We start from the raw sequence: 20,934 nt of genomic DNA, 5'->3' as shown, positions 1-20,934 counted from the left end.
TCATTTCATTAGAGTAGGCACAACTTTATGTAAATAAAAAATAATAATTTTGTGTCGTTACATGTCAAGCTTAATTCTTTATCATAGGTTGCATCAGACCGGTCTGCACACTATGACATAAAAAAAACAAAAAAACTAAACGTATAAATACATATTGGGTAGGCGGGGCCAATGCTTTTCAAAGATGTACAAGTACATCTTGGGGAATAAAAGAGTTAATATTGAAAATAACTAACTACAAAATAATGTCATTTATTTATAAAGTTTACCGAAGGAAGAAAACGTTCTGCTCTGATAGTTCAAATACAGTAAATTGACCTGCATTTTCTTTTATTATACTCATTTCAGTCCCTCAAAGGGAAATTTAACTCCAACTCTCTTGTATACTATGTGTTGCACAGGACAAACAGAACAAGACAGCCACAGGCTTACAAGTAGAGATTCAGAGTGGAAAGCAAACAGTGCTGCACCACTTGAGCTGGGGTGATGGGGATGCTTGCTAAAGGGCACCTCAACAGTCGCAAGCAACCATATAAGCATCTCTCCGACTAGTTGTAAGCAGCGGGTCTCCGAGATATGCCCTCGAGCTCAGAATCCCAACTCCTTACTGAATGAGCTACTGTCCTCCCAAATTCATCATGACAGCAACATTGTTTTCTCTCTCTCCACTTTTTCACATTTCACAGTTTACGTGCACTGATTTAATTTGAGTTTTGGATTAACCATGTCTGCTTCTAAACCCAATGTGGAATTGATGCTTTGTTCCACTTGGTTAGCTGTGGATTTGTCAAGAAGGCAAAGGTTTTTGGAGAGCAGTGGTATGATCCCATAGAAATCATATTCTGTATTTTTGTGGCTACGGCAGCATGTCCGTCATATTGAATGTATCAGACCTGCCCCACAAAGTATTGCATGTAAATGGACTGAACTTCACAAACCGCCTTTCCAGAAAGCGCACAAACATAATGCCCAATGTTGATCCATTCTCATATACATCCACTAATCCAGCCATTCATTCATTTTCTTCCGCTTATCCAGCCACTTGGTCCAGCTCTTTTAAGGTAATCCCAATGTGTTCTCAGGCCAGACAAGATACAAGATCAAATTAAGTCCATAAAGGTTCTGAACAGTATCTGGAAAAATCCGAGCCTAATTTACTGTCAGCAGCTGACACCAGCTGTACAGGGACTGAACGGTCCATATCATTGTCTTGTGTACGCCATCATTCCAGAGCACCCCAGACTTTGGGAAACGCCATGGTCAAATGCCCTAAATTACTCCAAATCCACAAAGCAGATGTAGACTGCTTGGGTGATCTGCCTTCTACCCTACAGTGTCTTGCTAAGGGTCTACACTGCAAAAAAATCTTAGGTCAGATATGTTTTATTATATTTAACCTAAATTTTTATTTTTGCTAAAAATAATATTGTCAGACAAGATAATTCTGCTTTTTTAAAGATACTTATTATGCAATTATCTTGACTTTTAACAGCTCGTTTTAAGTTCTGTGTGGTTTAAAACAAACACTTTCAACATTTTAAGATGACTGACCAACAATCAAAGGACCTGAAGTGTGGTTTCATAAGTCAATTATTCTTTTTTTTTAAGATTTTGCATAATCTAGTAACAAAATGTATGAAAACAATTAGACGAAACTGCAGTTTAAATCTTTATCGAGATTTAACACTTGTTTAATAAGTTTAACAATTGGTTTATTTCTTTTTACAATGTCTGTGCACTCAGTTTTATTTTCATTACAATTACTCCAATGATGAAGATTGATCTATTTTGAAACACTGATACCCTCAGTTACAATTTGATTCTTGCATAGATGGACTGTTACAGAAGACTGTGCCATTGCACAACATAAATGTTGAAAGATATGTCTAATTTATTTTTTTAATCTTATTTTAGGAGAATTTGTCTGAGTTTAAGCATTTTTCTTGTGCTGTTCCAGTTTTGTTTTATTATTTACTAAATTATTTTTGGACTCACAGCTCCCACCCCAGGTTGACAACATTAGATATACATATATGTCCGATATTAATGTTCGTATAATGTGTGAGCGAAGAATATCCATGTGGGCATACCCCAGACTGCATGTCTACTTACTGAAGTCAGATAACATGTACAGTGAAACCCCGCTACTTCGCGGTTCACCTTTCGCGGGTTCAGTGCTTCGCGGGTCTAAAAAATATTCGGGGGCATTGTAGTTTCGCCGAGCGGCACGAGGGGGCGCTGGAGCGGTTAGACGGCTGGCGTGCGCCGAAGAGGAGAGTGGACGAAGAAGAGAGTGGACAAAGAAGAGCACGTTCCCCCGGACACGATTAGTGGCGACGTTTCGCGCGGTTCGGACCGTACCAGAGCTGCGGCCGGCGTGCGTGGCAGTTAAGCCGTAGAGGAGCACCTTCCCCGGGCACGGGCGGTTCCAAGCAGCCCCTAAGTTTAACCGAATGGAAGCTCCGGAGGAGGAGGGCATGCTCGCGTCACAGTAAGCCGAAGAGGAGCACCTTCCCCGGGCACGGGCGGTGCCAAGCGGCCCCTAAGTTTAACCGAATGGAAGCTCCGGAGGAGGAGGGCATGCTCGCGTCACAGTAAGCCGAAGAGGAGCACCTTCCCCGGGCACGGGCGGTTCCAAGCAGCCCCTAAGTTTAACCGAATGGAAGCTCCGGAGGAGGAGGGCATGCTCGCGTCACAGTAAGCCGAAGAGGAGCACCTTCCCCGGGCACGGGCGGTTCCAAGCAGCCCCTAAGTTTAACCGAATGGAAGCTCCGGAGGAGGAGGGCATGCTCGCGTCACAGTAAGCCGAAGAGGAGCACCTTCCCCGGGCACGGGCGGTGCCAAGCGGCCCCTAAGTTTAACCGAATGGAAGCTCCGGAGGAGGAGGGCATGCTCGCGTCACAGTAAGCCGAAGAGGAGCACCTTCCCCGGGCACGGGCGGTTCCAAGCAGCCCCTAAGTTTAACCGAATGGAAGCTCCGGAGGAGGAGGGCATGCTCGCGTCACAGTAAGCCGAAGAGGAGCACCTTCCCCGGGCACGGGCGGTGCCAAGCGGCCCCTAAGTTTAACCGAATGGAAGCTCCGGAGGAGGAGGGCATGCTCGCGTCACAGTAAGCCAAAGAGGAGCGTGAGGCTGTCAGTTATGAATGAATAAATAAATGAAGAATGCCACCTTTCATTTCACTGTCATGATCCGTGCCTGTCATGCCGCGTGTGTTTTTGTTTTTTCAGCTGTGTGGGCGTTCCTCCAGCGATCGTCTCGCGCCATGCCGTCAGCTGCTGCGAGACGCGCTGATTACACTGACTATATTGTGATTACGGTACGTGAGAACACAGGACTGTGTGTCTGACGTGCTCCTCTGCAGCACGGGAGCGCCGCAGGGAACTGTGCTGGCTCCCTTCCTGTTCACCCTCTACACCTCGGACTACAAATACAATTCCACAACCTGTCACCTGCAGAAGTTCTCTGATGACTCTGCGATTGTCGGCCTCATCACTGACGATGACGATCGGGAGTACAGAGGGGTTACGCAGGGGTTCGTGGACTGGTGTCAGCAGAACCGCCTCCAAATCAACGCTGGGAAATCCAAAGAGCTGGTGGTGGATTTCCGCAAGCGTCGGCACTCTCCACCTGCACCAGTGAATATCCAGGGAACAGACGTTGAGAGGGTCTCAACTTACAAGTACCTGGGTGTTCATCTGAACAATAAACTGGACTGGAGCGACAACACAGACGCTCTCTATAGGAAGGGTCAGAGCAGACTCTTCCTACTCAGGCGGCTGAGGTCCTTTGGCGTTCGGGGAACACTCCTCAGGAACTTCTATGACTCGGTGGTTTCATCAGTCATCTTCTATGGAGTGGTCTCCTGGGCAGGAGGCATCTCGGGCCGAGACAAAAAGAGACTGGACAAACTGGTGAGGAGGGCCAGCTCTGTCCTGGGCTGCTCCCTGGACTCTGTGGACTCAGTGGGGGGCAGGAGGATGACGGCAAAACTGTCATCAATGCTGGACAAACCAGCCCACCCATTCAATGACACTCTGAGAACACTTTACAGCTCCTTCAGTGACAGACTTTTACACCCTCGCTGTACCAAAGAGAGATTTCGCCGCTCCTTCCTGCCAACTGCTGTCAGACTTTTTAACAAGAACATTGGGTCACGCCTACAAATGGGAGGGCATTAGTGCAATTGTGCAGTCCTAGGATGCAATATTAACTACTACTGTACTTTCAGCCAAGGGTGTACTTAAATATTGACCAATGATGTATTTTGTTTACCATTACAGTATTCTTATTACAATACTTCTATCACTGTAGTATTTCTACCACTGCAGGATGTTCACTACTACAGTACTTTTATCATTGCAGTATTTTTCTATCATTGCGGTACTTTTACTATTACAGTACTTTTACCATTGCAGTACTTTTACCATTGCAGTACTTTCATCATTGCAGTATTTTTCTATCGTTGCAGTACTTTTACTATTACAGTACTTTTACCATTGCAGTATTTTCTATCATGCAGTACTTTTCTATCATTTCAGTACTCTTACCATTACAGTACTTTTATCATTGCAATATTTTTATGATTGCAGTATTTTCAATCATTCAGTAGTTTTTATCATTACAGCGTTTCCCCCTCCGTATAATTGGACAAACATTAGGAGTGTTTCCTTACACTTAGATACGTTTATACTGTGTATATTTGCATGCTTTTTCTGAATGTCTGCTGCTAATGTTATACATTAACGGCTACATTACGCCGCCGACTCTGTGTGATCTATATCTTTGCTGCTGTAACACCTCAAATTTCCCCATTGTGGGACTAATAAAGGACATCTTATCTTATCTTATCTTATTATAATAAATATCTTTGTATCACCACCTTTTTTCCCGTGTCTGCGTTTGGAGAGTCCTGCTCAATCCTCCAGCTCTGCTGGAGGTTCATAACATTCACAGGGCACACCGGACGGCGTACCAGCAGGTAAAAGTCGAAGTAATTAAATCAATACAAAAAGAAGTAATTGAATAAATACGAAAATAATGGCTGGGGCATAAAAAAATAAGTTTTAATAATAATTTTTTTTTTTTTGTTATAACATGAATTTCACTCTCTCTCTCTCTACCCATATATATATATATATATATATATATATATTTTTTTTTTAAGCATTTTTGAAGGCGCGCCACTACTTCGCACCTATATATATATATATATATATATATATATATATATATATATATATGGGTAGAGAGAGAGAGAGTGAAATTCATGTTATAACAAAAAAAAAAAATTATTATTAAAACTTATATATATATATATATATATATATATATATATATATATATATATATATATATATATAGGTGCGAAGTATATATAAGTATTTTATTTTATTTTTTTTTGAAGGTGCGCCGCTACTTCGCGGATTTTCAGTTTTCGCGGGTGGTGTCGGTCCCCATTAACCGCGATAACCGGGGTATTACTGTACCATATATCATGCCAAACACAAAATAACAAAAGAAAAATAGGATAACTCTTTGTGTTTCTTTTTCATGTCGCTAACATTTAGAAGCGCTTTTTAACAAAAGCCATCCTACCATCTTAAACAATAGAATCTCCTTCACCGCAACGATTAATGAAGATCAGCTGTGTGTTGTTCTAATGAGGCTTCCCATAAGCCAACAGACAATTTTATGGCAGGAAATTGTGTCTTTGTTCCACACATAAAAACATTTTCATTGTTGTGTAAAATCTGTGTTGTTATTATTGGATACAAAAAGCCATTAATTAACTGTAGCTCTTCAGGCATTAGACAGCGGCGGTCGAGAAGGTATCAATTACTTACGCTTTACAGGAACTGTAAAATGCGGGTTACATTTCATGCTGTGGTGAGGGCACTTCTCAGGGTCTCTTGTCTCAGGTCTTGTTTGGTGTTATTTAGTAATTCCTCTTGCATTGTTTTTTCTTTTTTTTTAATCTGTTTTATGCTTTTTTTCATTTACAGGTGTCCACCATATCTTCCCTACATTTCACACACCCATTCCGATCGACATGAGGCACCACGAGGGGCGATACCATTATGAACCCCACCCCCTGCACACCATGCATGGGTGAGTTTTCTTCAGTTCCTTTCGCACTGTCCATGAACGCTACAGATACAGAATGGGGTGTTCAAGTCTACTCGTTATTTTTCAGCCTTCCGTATCACAAGTCTAACTGATGCGAAATAGAGATGTGTGAAAGGAATCAGGGTGTGACAAGGCTTGCCTCCTCCTCCGATATAGTGTTCACACTCACGAGATGCGCGCGCCGACATGCGCATGGGAATGTCCAACTTGGCTGAAATCTGCTCAAAGCTGGCCATGTCATGTGGAAATTAATTGTCAATAATGTCCTGCAAGTTACGTTTTTTTGTAAATGTCACCATTTTACATTCTAAAACACACAGTATGCACAGTTGCCCAGGTGTAATGGTGAAAAAAAAATAATAAAAACTTCAATGTTGACTTTTGGATAGTACATTATGCAGACGACTAATCCTGTAGAAGACAAAGCCTTTTTTGAATCAGACTCACATGAATAAATTCTGTTTTTTAGAACCTGTTCAATCATTCCAGTGGCAATGCAACAACCAGTTCATTCAGTACAAATCTTAAATCACTAAAATAATTGCTACATATTGAGAGATAGCGCCAATGAGGATTGGTTGTAAAACTTTTGTATGACCTAAATTGAATGGATACTACCACGTTACGTGCAATGACAACACATAATGCGCAATATGAATAAAGTTGTTTGGTATTGTTTTGTAGATTTTCAGTCATCTGAGACCCTCTAATGTAAAATAAGAGAAAGCATAGTTGCTTTAGTCATTGTGTTTTGCTTAATGTGATGCTTTTCAGACAGAAAACACCCTATTATCACCTTCATCCAGCTGTTCTTTTTCTGAGTGTCAAATACGACTATGGTGTGTCATCCTGGCAAAAAAGGGCAGGATGTCTGTGCAAAGCATTTGGTCAAAGACTTCACCAGCTGTCGGCTGCTTTGAGGTTAATGGGTTCTCGGTACTATGAGACATCAAAAACAATATGTTGGCATGTAACATAATGAGGGCCCTAGGCAATTATACCAAGTTGTCATCAAACAAGAAGACGGTGATACCTGCTGTTTTGTTCGTGAGGTTGCTGCCTTCATGCAGATTAAGGCATCATGTAGGGACTAACTATTTCAACATTTCGCTTGATGCCAGATTTGTTATCTAACTTAATGTAGCCATGAAAATTGTGCAAATGTGAACTCTTCAAAATCTGTTGCATAATTACTTTTCTCAGTCTTCACCGATAAATAGAGGTGTCTGTCATCTGCATAACAGTGGAAATTATAAATAATCCCAAGAGTCAACATGTAAATAATCAGAACTGACTTTTACACATACAATCTGTGGCTAAGACCTCTGCAAGAGGGTAGTTTTTTTTTTAAATGTTTGATTACAGATACTTTAAATAACCGCAGTACTTAGCATGTCAATTAGATCATGTTAAGTTGTAAATTAGTTGTAAAGCATCCTTAATGGAGGAGTTTGCAGTTTGGAGTTTTAAATAACAAACCCCTTATGTCGTAGTATTACAGTCATACTGTGTACCCGGTATGTTAAAACTGTCTGTATGACCTGACCGTGGAATATTATTAAAATAAAATGATCTTTTGAAGAATTATATCTCTATGGCCCCACCTTATGTCTTTAATTTAATTTTAATTATGATTTCAGAGACCAAATAGATTAATTCTCAAAGTGCCTACTTCACAGCGCAGAGATGTCTATGCTTTGTCAAAAGTCTTGTGCGCAACTCGCGTGCTGCATTTAAATGAAATGAAAGAAGATGCTTTTATTGGCCATAATTGACCTAATCTCTGACCACTCTCACAGAGGCGCAGCCCTCCCTAACACAGATCAGCTGGCCAAAGTTCATCTGCGAAATTGCTAACGTCTGGTCTAAATCGCCCCCTGTAGTGATATGTCATACGCTGCACAAAATTTACACCTGTTATGTAAAATGCGCCATTATGGTTTTGTAGCACATAGAACATGAAGAGGTCATGCTATCAATCAATATACAGAAGCAGCCATTGCTTTTATCAGCTTGTTCACAAAGTGGCGGACGCAAAGTTGGGCTGAAATGCGTCTACATTCAAATCTTCCAAGTGGCTAGAAAACTGCAAATAACCCTTTTTTGGACAAGTGGAGATGTGAGCTTGGGAGATAGCAGAGAAAACTGTAGAGCTATAGAGTAATTTTTATCTTCCTCGTAAGGTTCCACGCTTGAGGAAATAGATGGCAGGAGTGGAATAATGCTAAAATCTCTGTTGTGGAAATTTAATTGTAAAAGTAAATAAATAAATAAAGAATAAATCATTGAGTCATCACAGCTCAGAATGAATACATGGACCAATAGCGCTGTAGTATTTTTTTCAGCCAAATTAAAGTACCGAAGAGAAATGTATGGTTGTTTGTATTGTTTTTGTTTATGGATGAATAATAGGCTACTCAAAAATTACAGAGGGCCAACTCCTCCTACACTGCCAATGCATGCAAAGCTTTCCCAAAAATAATATTCAAGTTCAAAGAAGCGTGTGTGTCTTTAGGCAACCTCAGGGAGATCCACTCAAGTAATGATGGTGTACCATTTACCCTAGCTCATTTATTCGGGCATCTTCAGGGCAAACCCGCAAGCCAAGAAAAGTTGCAACCACCACACCAATATGTTTGACCAGGTAGTGACCATAAAAACACCAGTCCTTGCTTCCCATAACCTCAACAGTGTTGCAGTAGGTGAGAAAAAAGGATCTCCTGTTCATTCTACAGTTGACATTTATGCTTTTTGGTAAGCAGTCACTGGACAAATTGCATAAAGCTGAAAAATTTTCATGTGTTAGAGCTGTGGCCTAACCCAACCTAGTACACAAACAGATGCGGTTCCTCTCACTCGACAGTCAGTGTACTCAAGGGTCGTTGCACCACACTGAATTAAATATACTCAATGTTTTGAATTTGGCTGCTCCTATGATATATTACCTGGAATTTGCTGTTGAAACAGTCAAAACACACCCACACACCCACCCACGCACACACACGCACACGCATATATATATATATATATATATATATATATATATATATATATATATAGATATATATATATAGATATATAGATATAGATAGATAGATAGATATTTTTTAAATTTTTTTTTTTTGCATTTTGCGGTTGCTTCATATCACATGGAAAAGAATTTGTATGGACAGCATGGTTCTCATGTCATACATAACCTTTTTTTTACAGGGAGATGAGTGTGTAATTGACATTTGTTTGTCATTGAATGTTCTTGTTATAACAATCTGCAAAAATGTGATCTATTGAGTCACTGTCACTTCTTGTTAACTCATTTGATGGAATACAGCCACACAAATCAGTTTAACAGCATTCAAGAAAACCTGAGTAATTTGCTCAAATCACTTTATTTTCTTATCAAGGTGTAATGACGAAGTCGCTTCCTCATCATGAACACTGGCGTGCTCTTACTCGTTACCTTTGAGCTCAACAAGCTGCCCCATGTCCAAATGACTTTATACTCATAGTTTTAACAATGGACCAACTGAGCATGGGATTTTACAGATGTCACAGACAAATAGCAGTTACTGTCTTCAAAGCATGCCATGCAACAACAAACACAGGATTACTCGCTCTCTCATTTTCCACCCCTCCTTTGGAGTTCAAATAAACAATTTTAATTTTTAAACGTTAGACAAGTGTATGTCCATTCTTAAGTTCGTTATTTATAATTTTTTTTCCTTGAGTGAGCAGCCACCCATTGTGTTGAGCTATGGTGGAAGTTTCTATACACGGCAGCTGCTGATTAAGACACTATTGCTCTCCAAGGTCTCTGAGGTCGTCCAACAGCCTCCCATTCAACCTCTGTGATTGAAGCCTCTGGAATTTACACGGACTTCAAGTAACATCTTGTCAGAAAGGCTTCAATAATGGTTCCTACCGGGAAAGACTATTATTTGAAACCGCCTGACAGGCAGTTGTAATAAATATCACCTTATTATCAAGGCCTTAAAGCCACTTTTTGTCCTATGAGTGATTTACTCAAGTTTGTGTGCATCAACATGTTGGCTAGCTACCAGCCAAGGAAAAAAAATAAACATAGCTTCAAAGCAGAAAAGTTACAAAACATGCGTTATCTCCTTCGTACATTGCCAACCCATTTTGCATTGGGTTGGGCTCATGAGCGACAAAGCAGCAATTATTCTTCATTTCAGCGGTTTTCCGTTTTCTTGCGACATGCAGATTTGCACAACATAGAAAGACAATACAATTGAATGGTGATTAAATCAAAGCAGCTCATTACAGTATTTGATGAATAACCTTTTGCATGAAGGTCATCACTAAAATATCCTGTGAAACACTGGTAGACTTAGTTGTCCTGTATATGGTAATAGTAGATTAGAGACCTATGCGAAATGTTTTCGTATAAATAGCAATTGGAAAACAACAAAAAATTCAAAATACTGGCGTCTCAAAAAAGTAAAGACAAGGGTAAAATTAAAATCGAAAAAAAAAGTTACAACGCATTGTTCGTTTCTCAGCTGTGCACTTGCGTCAAAGCGGAAAAATCATATCAAAGGCTGTTTACTTGGCCGACAGTGTTGGAGGTGACGTAATGCGTTATAGTCATATAATACGTTTAGGCGGTAATGTAGTAATAACGCTTTATATTTACATTGAATCAATTTTTATGTATTGTAAAATTATGTTTGTAAGTGTGTCTTTTTTGGACTTTTCTGCCTCTTCTCATTTCTTTCATTTTAAAGAATGAACTAAAAATTAAATTAAAAATAATAATCGTAAAAGAATTTGTAATATCATATGTTACTGATGTAACACATTACAATCCGAGCTCTCATGCAGCAGGAAGTCGGTGCAACAGCTGAAAATAAAGACGAGTCGACGCTTTTCAAACCAAGACAGTTTGGTTTGGAGATAGCAAGATTGCAGCAACCCACGCCATGTTGTGTAAAGGTTTGAGTTGTGTAATTTTGCTAGTATATGTTGTTTATTATCATTATTGTAATTCGGCTATTCATGATAGTCACTATTTGCAGATGCAAGATAGACCTCATCAGACTTTACAATTACTAAGAAGTAAAAATTAACTTTAATGCAACGAGTGAATTATTACTCTAGACACACACACAATAAGAAGCATTACTTTCAAATGTAAGTGACTAGTGATATGACATTTTTGGAAGTAACTTGCCCACCACTGCTGTCTGTGTCATTGAATGGTAGTGATCATTAAAAAAAGTATCTTTAAAAGCTATTTATAACCTCATTTAAAATACAATATTACGAATTGGGAAAGTGAATTAGAGCAATTTAAACATTACATTAAAAGAGATTGATTCCCACTTTAGCAAAACCTGAAGTGGAACAACTGAGTTCTCGTCTGTGGAGGCAGCGTCAACCTTTCTGTATGCAGCTTTGATTTGAACCAAAGGAAGTGCTTTTTTATATATATATATATATATATATATATATAGTGGTGAATGTTTCTTCTCACTTCTACCCTCTCGTTCAGGACAGAAGTCTCTTTATGGTTGTTTGTAAGGGAAGAGTGGGCCCGATGGCAGAAAGTTGGCTCTTAGACAAGGCCGGCAGTCTGCAGACGCTTACTGGAAAGAGCAAGAGCCAGAGCAAGAGCCAAAGCGAGAGGTTGGTTGGCCCAGGATGAAGTTGGGAGGGCTTTGCTGGGTGCAGCTTGGCATCTGTACAGATACGGGTCAATGAGAAACTGAGTCGGGAAGCTGATGAGTGGAGGGATGTACGTGGGTAAAAGGGCCACTTGCTTGGTCCACCTTTCACCCTCACAGTCCATATATGCAGTTCAGGCTGCACCAAAAACTTACATCACTTTGTTACCTCACACAGAGGAGCAACAGGCTGCTTGCTGATCAGTGCCGAAGAACACTATGTCGACACAAGTCTTGGAGCCACTGCCAGGCACTCATTTGTGACTTTTACCCCTCGGCAGAAGAAGGACTAAACCACTCTTGTGTCTTCTTCATCAAACAGATTTTCGGCTTCCCCACTCGACGTGATGACTTTAATGTATAGCCCACTGAGACTGGAGGACTATCTGAGAATTCAAACAAGGCTCTCTGTTCCGCTGAAGTTGGTTTGAGGCAACTTCAGAAGGATTTTATCATTCACATTGTAATGCCTGATGTGTTTTGCCAAACCAAACAAGATTTCCTGACACACAGAGGCAAGGCTTTAGTCTTGACTTGTCTGCACCTTCAGGGCCTAATAAAAGAAGTTGAACAAAAAGGATTACTTTGTATTAGCTTGAGGAACTGGTGAAAGGATAGCATGTAAGCAGACACTGTCTGGGAATACTTGAGTGTCACTATAGTTTGTTTGTCATTGTACCAAAGATCAGTCTGAATCAGTCATCTGTTCACCTCCACATCTTATCAGTTTGTCTCCCTTTGTGTATCTGAAATTGTCATTTTCTTATTAGCCACTTTCACTTTGGACCGCCAGCAAATTAGTGTGTTAGAGACGTGGCTGACTGGACTTCATTCCATTTCAGACAGAATTAGCCAAAGTGCACATTCAGACAGCCTATGCCGGCGGGCTTATTCATGATCATAATTTTGTGTGTGTCATACCGGCAACAATTGGTTTCTACACAAATGCGCATTGACATCGAGTCTGAATTTAAATGTGGTTGCAACTAGCAGCGTTGCTCCTCTGATATGCCATCAGAAGCCCTTTAACCCTTCATCCCACTGGAACCTATCAGGACAGTGAGCAGACGTGTGCTGTCTGGTTCAGCGTATCCTTCACTGCGGGCTGAAATATTATCAGATGCACTGATCTCTCTTTACAATCGAAATGCTCATATTTGTTTCATTAAATAATAATAATAAATTCGATTTGGAAGCGCCTTTCAGGACACTAAAGGACGCTTTACAAAGTAAAATACAAAGTAAAAACACAAATAGGGGTAAAAAAAAAAACACCAACATGCAAAACAAACTGGATAAAATACAAAAGTGAACGAGGGACATATCTGGACTTAGTATAGTAGAATAGTATTCCCAACACTCTATTCTCTTCATTTTGTTCTGTTCCTCTCGGCTGGACTGCTTCTAGTACTTGTATTGATGTTGGAGTGTTTGTGTGTTGCCATGTCACTCTAATCAGATAATAATAATAATATTCCCTTTATTAGTCCCACAATGGGGAAATTCGAGATTCGAACCCCGGCCTCCTGGGGAGACTGGGTCCTGAACGCGGCGCCTTAGACCACTCGGCCATCCTGGATGTGGGCCGCAGTAGTGCTGGCCAATTTAACTTAAACTACGTATGTAATTTTTTTTTTTCTTCAACCAATCAGATTTCAAATTTGTCACTCTGGGCCAGCTAACTGGCGAACAGTAACATCAGCATTGTTTTCATCTTGATTGGTTGGTCAGAACAGCTGTCACACATCTGAAGCAATATGCACAAATTAATATCAGCAACGGGTGAGTGTGATGTATTTGACTTTTTTTTATGCTTTCTATTGCTGCAAGATCATTTCTGTGTACAGTGAACGCCCGCTATTTGCTGACCTTATTGAAAGTCCGCAATATTTTCAATTGTATTGTATTAAATTGCACTAAAAATAACAACAGTAATAATAATAATAATATTTTTAACCTCTGTGGTCCAATGTATTATGACATGTATTAAGTTGTGTAATTCCTCAGAGAAGGCTCCGGTTGCATAAGCGTGACCTGCCATTGACAGCGAGCTGGGGAAAAGCTGTGAAAATGCCGCATCATATGACCTGTTTGTTTCCTATCACCACAGAGGTCCAGGACTAACCGGCAGTCCAGTAATCTCAGACATCTCCTTGATTCGTCTATCACCTCATGCGCCGACTGGGCCTGGTGAGTCTCCATTCAGCCCTCCGCATCCCTACGTCAGCCCGCACATGGAGCAGTACCTACGCTCAGTACATGGAAGCCCCACCCTCTCTATGATCTCTGCGGCACGAGGACTGAGCCCTGCCGAAGGTGAGACCCACGTACATTGAAACAGATTACAAAAGATTTTGCATGCAGTTTAATCATCTCCAACAACCAAGTTTCACATTCTCACTCTGAAACTCAAACTTAATGAAATCCTTGTATTCCTATAACAATATACATACATATTAAAAACTGATATTAATGACCGCAGCAAAAAATCATTTAGTACACAAAACATCATTTTAAAAGGATTTTCCAAAATATTTTACCTCCTTGATGAGCCAGGCATTTAATGCTGGTGAGTGCCTGTTTTCTTCTTCGCTATCCAAGAAAACGTTCTCACTTCCGTGTTTATTATTTTTGGGGAGCCAAGGAAACCACAGCTGTAACCTGCGGCTTTTTGTAATTCACTGATAGCTGGACTAATGTGTTTCCATGCTCACAGAGTTCTGGTCAGTATACAAATGGGTTGAAGAAAAAAACTAAATATTTTTTAAGTATTATTGATGTTTACAACAATCCAACGTTGCAGTACTTAATCTGCGAGCAGTCATTCACATTGTTGTTCTGTTGTGTTTGTTGGCAACGTCACACACAAATAAGCCAAAGAAAGAAAACTAGGAGACTTTTGGTTAATTTGCATGGAATCTTATGCATAGGCTATGTCTGTGTGTAAGGGGGAGGACAATTAGGCTTTGCATACATAGTATCTCCTGTGTGATGATCCTGAACCCAACCCCATCACCTTTCTACCAGCATGCATCAAAGATCACATCTATGTCCACAAAAGTATTACCACTGGGGTGTGACAGGAACTGAGAGAAAGAGGAACGCAAACATCAATTCACAACTTTATTAGGAGGCAGAACCCAAATGCACTTCAGCTTGTGGTATTAACCTGATGGTCCCTCAGGATTTTCAGGCAAAGAGCGGAATTCGTAGTTCCATCAATCACAGCAAGTCACCCAAGTCCTTAGGTAGCAAAGCAGCCCCAGTTTGCTTGATTGAAAAGGTCTGGAGGTGTGGTTAGAAAATGAACTCAGCCTTTTAAAAAAAATGTGATGAACTGCTGTCAACAAGCGGGACAAGTAGTTTTTCCTAGTATATTTGAATAGAATAATGACAAAACAGAAGACACAATTTCATTTTCCTTTGGTGATTATAATTCATATGATTAAAAAAAAAAAAGTTTCCTCTATCCTGATGCAACTGCTTTTTTGTACTTTGTTTTACTGACATTTAACGTTGAGGTTTCTGCCCCGACCTTTTGTGCTTCCTATACCTGCAGTTACCCATGAACACCTAAAAGACCGAGCGCTATTCGCGCTCCCTCCACCACCACCAGGGGCCAACCCCACAGAATACTACCATCTGATGGCCAGTGCCAGCCAGCGAAACCCATATGGCGACCTTTTGATGCAGAGCGGTGCAGCCGCAGCAGCGGCAGCAGCAGCAGCAGCAGCCGCAGCGGCAGCTCATTTACCAGATTACATCAGTCCAGTGGATGGTAAGAATGAATTTATTGGTGTTTTGTTTTGTCGCTGTTTATGTTGAATTATTTGGATTGTATGCTTTTTTGGTGTGCAGCCTCGGCTGTTGAAGGTACAAAATTAAGAATAGAGAAGTTAAAAAATGGAAAGCTATGCAGCATCTACACTTTGTTGGTGTGTGTGTTCACAAACATCAAACTAAAGTAAAACAAGACACATTTCATTTTAATGATTACTTCATAATATCCATTTTGTTTTCCTAATAGGCTATATTTCCCATGTTAAAATTAAACATGCCTGGTTGCAACTCCCTGTGGGTGTTGAAGCTAACTCTCAAGTATCTTATTGAAATTATGTTTCATGTGTATTCGCAATTCTAAACAATTTCGTACAAAATAAATAACAAGATTGATGGTCCCAATCATCTCTACTTTTATTTCGGCCCTATTTACACTGCCAGTGTCAGTTGGCATTTTTTTCCACCTATTAATGAGAGATGGGCGGCACGTTGGGCGACTGGTTAGCACGATGGCCTCACAGTGCAGAGGTCGTGGATTCGATTCCAGCTCCGGCCTTCCTGTGTGGAGTTTGCATGTTCTCCGCGTGCCCGCGTGCGTTACTCCGGTTTCCTCCCACATTCCAAAAACATGCATGGCAGGTTGATTGGACATTCTAAATTGTCCCTAGGTATGAGTGTGAGAGTGGATGGTTGTTCGGCTGTGTGTGCCCTGCGATTGGCTGGCAACCAGTTCAGAGTGAATCCCGCCCACTGCCCGAATATAGCTCGGATAGGCTCCAGCACCCCTGCGACCCTTGTGGGGAAAAGCGGTACAGATAATGGATGGATAATGAGAGAAAGCCCGGGGTGGAATCAATCCACCAGCCCTAAAATATATTGTTCCACTTCTTCCACCTCTGACTTTGGAGAGTACTGCAAAAGAGTAATTCAGTCATCCTCATTTGCAGGTGAGCTGGAAAGAGTGTCTAGAACAGGGGTGGGCAAACTTTTTGATTAGCGGACCACAATGGGTTCTAAAATTTTACAGAGGGGCCCGACAAGGAGCAGATGGATGGAGTGTTTTGATAACCTCACCTCATTGGAGAAAAAATATATATTTAATTTTAAATGAAAGTGAACAAAAGCATTACAACAATACATATGTCTTTGAAAGACCACAGTATTTAGAAAATAAAAACTTAACAAGGTTTATTCATTTAATTTTTTTCAAGTTTGGCAGGGAGGATTAAAACGTATAACGGGCCGCAGGTGGCCCCCGGGCTTTAATTTGCCCACGCCTGGTCTAGAAGAACCAAAAAAATGATTAATTAGGTGTTATTCTCTTCCTCTAATCACTTCAGTGACCACCACTGTCTATCCGCAGTTGTTTTAACAGACTATTTACTTTAATACCCCCAAGATCCACTACTTTTGTTTCGCGTTCCATCATATATAAGTGGTGATCATGTGGTCAACATTTGGCCTTGTAGCTGCAAGGAAGTGCTTGGATTGCGGCCTTGACAGTACACAAGGCCCATATAGACCCAGCCAGCCATCTAATGGTCTGCACTGGCAGCCTCAGTCTGAATCAAAGACCTTATTTACTGCCACGATTGTAAATATGTGCTTCATCACTTGCTGTTTGCTTTGGATGGCAACACAGATAAAACCATAGCAAAAAAAAAAACTTTATGTATTCAGTAATATTCAGTAGACCCACCGCAAAAGTTTAGAGGAGGCCTCAGTGACCCCAAAGTATGCCAATTCAGACACCTACCGGTATTCACACTGCTGGTTTACGTTAAGTGAAAGTACATTTCTAGACCTTTGATTGAACTCTTTCACAGAATACTCCATCAAGATTGTTCAAGATGCAACATTTTTGACAAACTTTGCTTTACACAGAGCTGGGCACAGTTGACCCTTTTTTGCCAGTCAGTCCCCCGCCCACCAGAAACTATCTTGGTATGGTTCCGGCCTTGACCCTTCAACCTTATTTATAAAAATTGTCAGCCTCCGACCCCACCCAAGAAAAAAGAAAAAAAAAACGTCTGTGCATGCTGCCGCCGCTGAAGAGATGCTAGCGGCAGAGTTTTATTTAAACATCATTAGCTGCCTAATTTACTCTTCAAATCGGCTTACCTTATTAGATTATTATGGTCTTATTCGTCTCCTTAATGTTCGTCTCCTTCTTCTTTCTTCTTCTACGTGATCGGGCCCAATGCAAGTAAGTACGCACAATTGGTGTCATAGGGAATGCGGTATTGCCCCCCCCTTGTAATGGTATGCCCCAGAAGCAGGTGGGAGGCGGGGTTACGTGATGTCAGAATAAGGAAATACAGGCACAGTTGAACGCACACTGCTGTTTCACGTCTCTTCATACACAAACTGTTGGTAGTGGTGCGTTCGGAGGGAATTTTTGTTGTTTGCCCATTTTGCGACTCGGTTCATCACACACACACGAGGGCCGATTCATGGGCTGGACTAAAATCAACCTCCAGCTTTTGTTAATTTAATCCTTTTTAAAAATTTGTCAGAACCACCTCAAAAATGGGTGTCCGGAGGGCCGGACCATTCCGCCCCCGGGACCGACTGCCCAGCTCTGGTTTTACATGGTGATACACTTTGTTAGTATTGAGTTCAACTTTAACTGAATCTGAAAGCAAGAAGGTCTCTCTGTAAGACAAAGAACATCAAAGGATGCCGCTCGGATAGAGTTTGGAGGGTCAGCAATAAATGCAGATTTTCTTAATTGCGATTTATTTATTTAGAATTAGAATTAGAATTAGAAATCCCTTTTTATTTTTTATTTATGTTGAAGACTAGAAATATATGCCATATCACCAGTAACTGATGTTAAGTCTAGACTGGATCAACTTTACCCATGACGTGTGCAGTACGTATACACTGTGCATTATTCTGCACTGTTGTAAAAACAGCAATGGACGATGCCCTTCATTTATGAATAAAGATTAACAAGAGCGCTGATACTTGACCATTCATGCAGAGGTAAATGAAATCACATTTACATTTTTTACAATGGGAGGCTTTCAGAACCAAGTTTGCCACTGAGGCTGTTAGGAGTGGGTGGGCAGAAAAATATCAGGTTGGCTTTTTGGAAAGTGTTGAAGTTCCCACGACAAAAGCAGGAGCCAAGGTAAATGTCTACCACCTTGATGAATGAGCGATTCCACTGTTGATGCAGCAGTTGGGGAGAGGGAGATAGCTGTGTGTACTGATGTGGGCGATTGGGAGGTGGGGCTTTTACTTTTGACTATATACACAAACACTTAACTATATGTTGGTTCATGAGCACATGGGTGTGAGTGTGTGCATAAACACACTGTTAATCACAACAGCAACGTTTGACTTGGACACTGGGGGCTCATATAGGACTCAATGCAAGTTCTTTTGCTAATATAAAATCACAGTCTTGGTATTAGTCACATTTCCCAGGCAAAATATACATTTCCCCTCTCTGGCAGGCCAACGTGTTGCCTGGCAGTAGTTGTAGAGGCCTTGAGTCCTTGCTGGCGTCAATTCAAGAAGTCTAGTAGGGGTGTTGCTCTTGAGCAGGTCCTGTTCATCTCAGAGGGGGAGTAAGATGTGGTTTTATTTACCTATGTCAAGGTCAAGGGGGACAAGGCAAAGTCTATTCACTGTTTAAGGCCAAATACACATCTCTTAGCAAACTTTCAGCAACATTTAGATCGTTATAAATGAGTCACTAAGCCTACATTTCTTTCACAAAATAGGTTTCATGCTTAAAGGGGAAGTTAACCCAAAACATTTTTTTACAACAATATGTTCCATTCAGGCCCACAAGTCCAAACATGGCATTCTGAATTATGTTGCATTTGTGGAACATGAGCTAAGCAGCAAAATCCACTAGTTTTTAGCAAGATCAGGGGGCGGCCATTTTGTCACTTCTCTGGACTGAAATGACAACACAGTTGCTCAGGGCAAGGTAACGAACAATCATGACTCACCTGTTATCTGAAGCTGCGCCATGATTGGTCGTTATCCGAGCAACTGGGATGTAATTTTCAGTCCGCAGAAGTGACAAAAAAAAAAAAAACGGGTGAATTTTTCTGCTCGACTGATATTCTGCAAACATGATCTTAATAAGAACGCCATGTTGCATTGAACATATTCTTATATAGAACATTTTTAGTTGACATCCCCATTAAAATCACCAATGATTTTTTTAAGAACTTCATAGTGTCCAAGTGATTAATAGAAAACTTAAGCAATTTGAACAACCATCTATCCATCCATTTTCTGTTCCGCTTCTCCTCACAACGGTCGCAGGGGGTGCTGGGGCCTATCCCAGCTGTCTTTGGGCAGTAGGCTGGGTACACCCTGAACTGGTTGCCAGCCAATCACAGGGCACACATAGATGCATAACCATCCGCGTTCACACTCATACCTAGGGGCAATTTAGAGTGTTCAATCAACCTGCCATGCATGTTTTTGGAATGTGGGAGGAAACCGGAGTAACGCACGCGGGCACGCGGAGAACATGCAAACTCCACACAGGAAGGCCGGAGCCGGAATCGAACCCACAACCTCTGCACTGTGAGGCCATTGTGCTAACCAGTTGCCCAACATGCCGCCCAACTTGAACAACCCTCCAATTTAATTTGTTCTCACAACGCTATATCTGCTCTTGCAAGTCAAATACAAGCACAAAGCACACACTCATGTATGTATACTCCTTACTAACAAGCTTTGTGATATGATTTTCTGTGCTACATCCGAGTCTATACAAATATGGGTTCCACAATCAGAACCGGCTCTCATTGCAGTCCCAGAGGGCAACATTGCACGTGTGGCACACACTCGTGCATGCATAGACACACGCACGCTCACAACATTGTGATATTTAGCGTAAGTGCACACTTCTGAGCAACCATGGCCTGCACATGTGTTTTCTCACTCCCAGCCAAAACCTGCAGAGCCTTTCAATTATAGGTGCCACCTATAAAAAACACTCATAGCCAAGGAGTGACAATTTATTTCATGCAAAATAACTTACTAGTGACATCCTTTGGCACAACTCCAATCTTAGAAACTAGCATTTTCATTTATTAAGCTTGAAGGAAAGCACATGACTTGTTTGCTGGACCCATTACAACTTCTTGAGAGTTCAAGTAATCTTGAAGATGGGGGAGAACGCTTTGATTTGGGCAAACCGCCCAGACGGGCAAGGCAGGCGCCAGGTTACCATGCTGCCAGACTGTGAGGCCCATTTCCTGTTTTATAAAAGGGATTATTAATACACATATCAGCCATTAAACTCTTGGCGCTGTTACACTGCTCGGCATTGGAAAAAAATACAAACCATCACAGCTGCATGCTT

General features: G+C 41.1%; 1 protein-coding gene across 1 annotated transcript in view; it reads left to right on the top strand.

Moving 5' to 3' along the window:
* gli2a (GLI family zinc finger 2a) overlaps positions 1-20,934 on the top strand; it is a 77,671-nt gene that overhangs the window by 44,062 nt on the left and 12,675 nt on the right. The window contains exons 3-5 of the mRNA XM_088315605.1: positions 6,006-6,111; positions 13,924-14,129; positions 15,373-15,591. Of these exons, the coding sequence (XP_088171731.1) occupies positions 6,006-6,111; positions 13,924-14,129; positions 15,373-15,591 (531 nt within the window). The remainder of the gene's footprint in view (positions 1-6,005; positions 6,112-13,923; positions 14,130-15,372; positions 15,592-20,934) is intronic.

This window comes from Idiotropiscis lumnitzeri, chromosome 14 (assembly GCF_059441095.1).
Source record: "Idiotropiscis lumnitzeri isolate Australia: NSW breed Sydney's pygmy pipehorse chromosome 14, RoL_Ilum_1.0, whole genome shotgun sequence".
Classification (NCBI taxonomy): domain Eukaryota; kingdom Metazoa; phylum Chordata; class Actinopteri; order Syngnathiformes; family Syngnathidae; genus Idiotropiscis; species Idiotropiscis lumnitzeri.
Note: the sequence above shows the minus strand (reverse complement) of the source record. Positions and strands in the feature narration are given on the sequence as shown.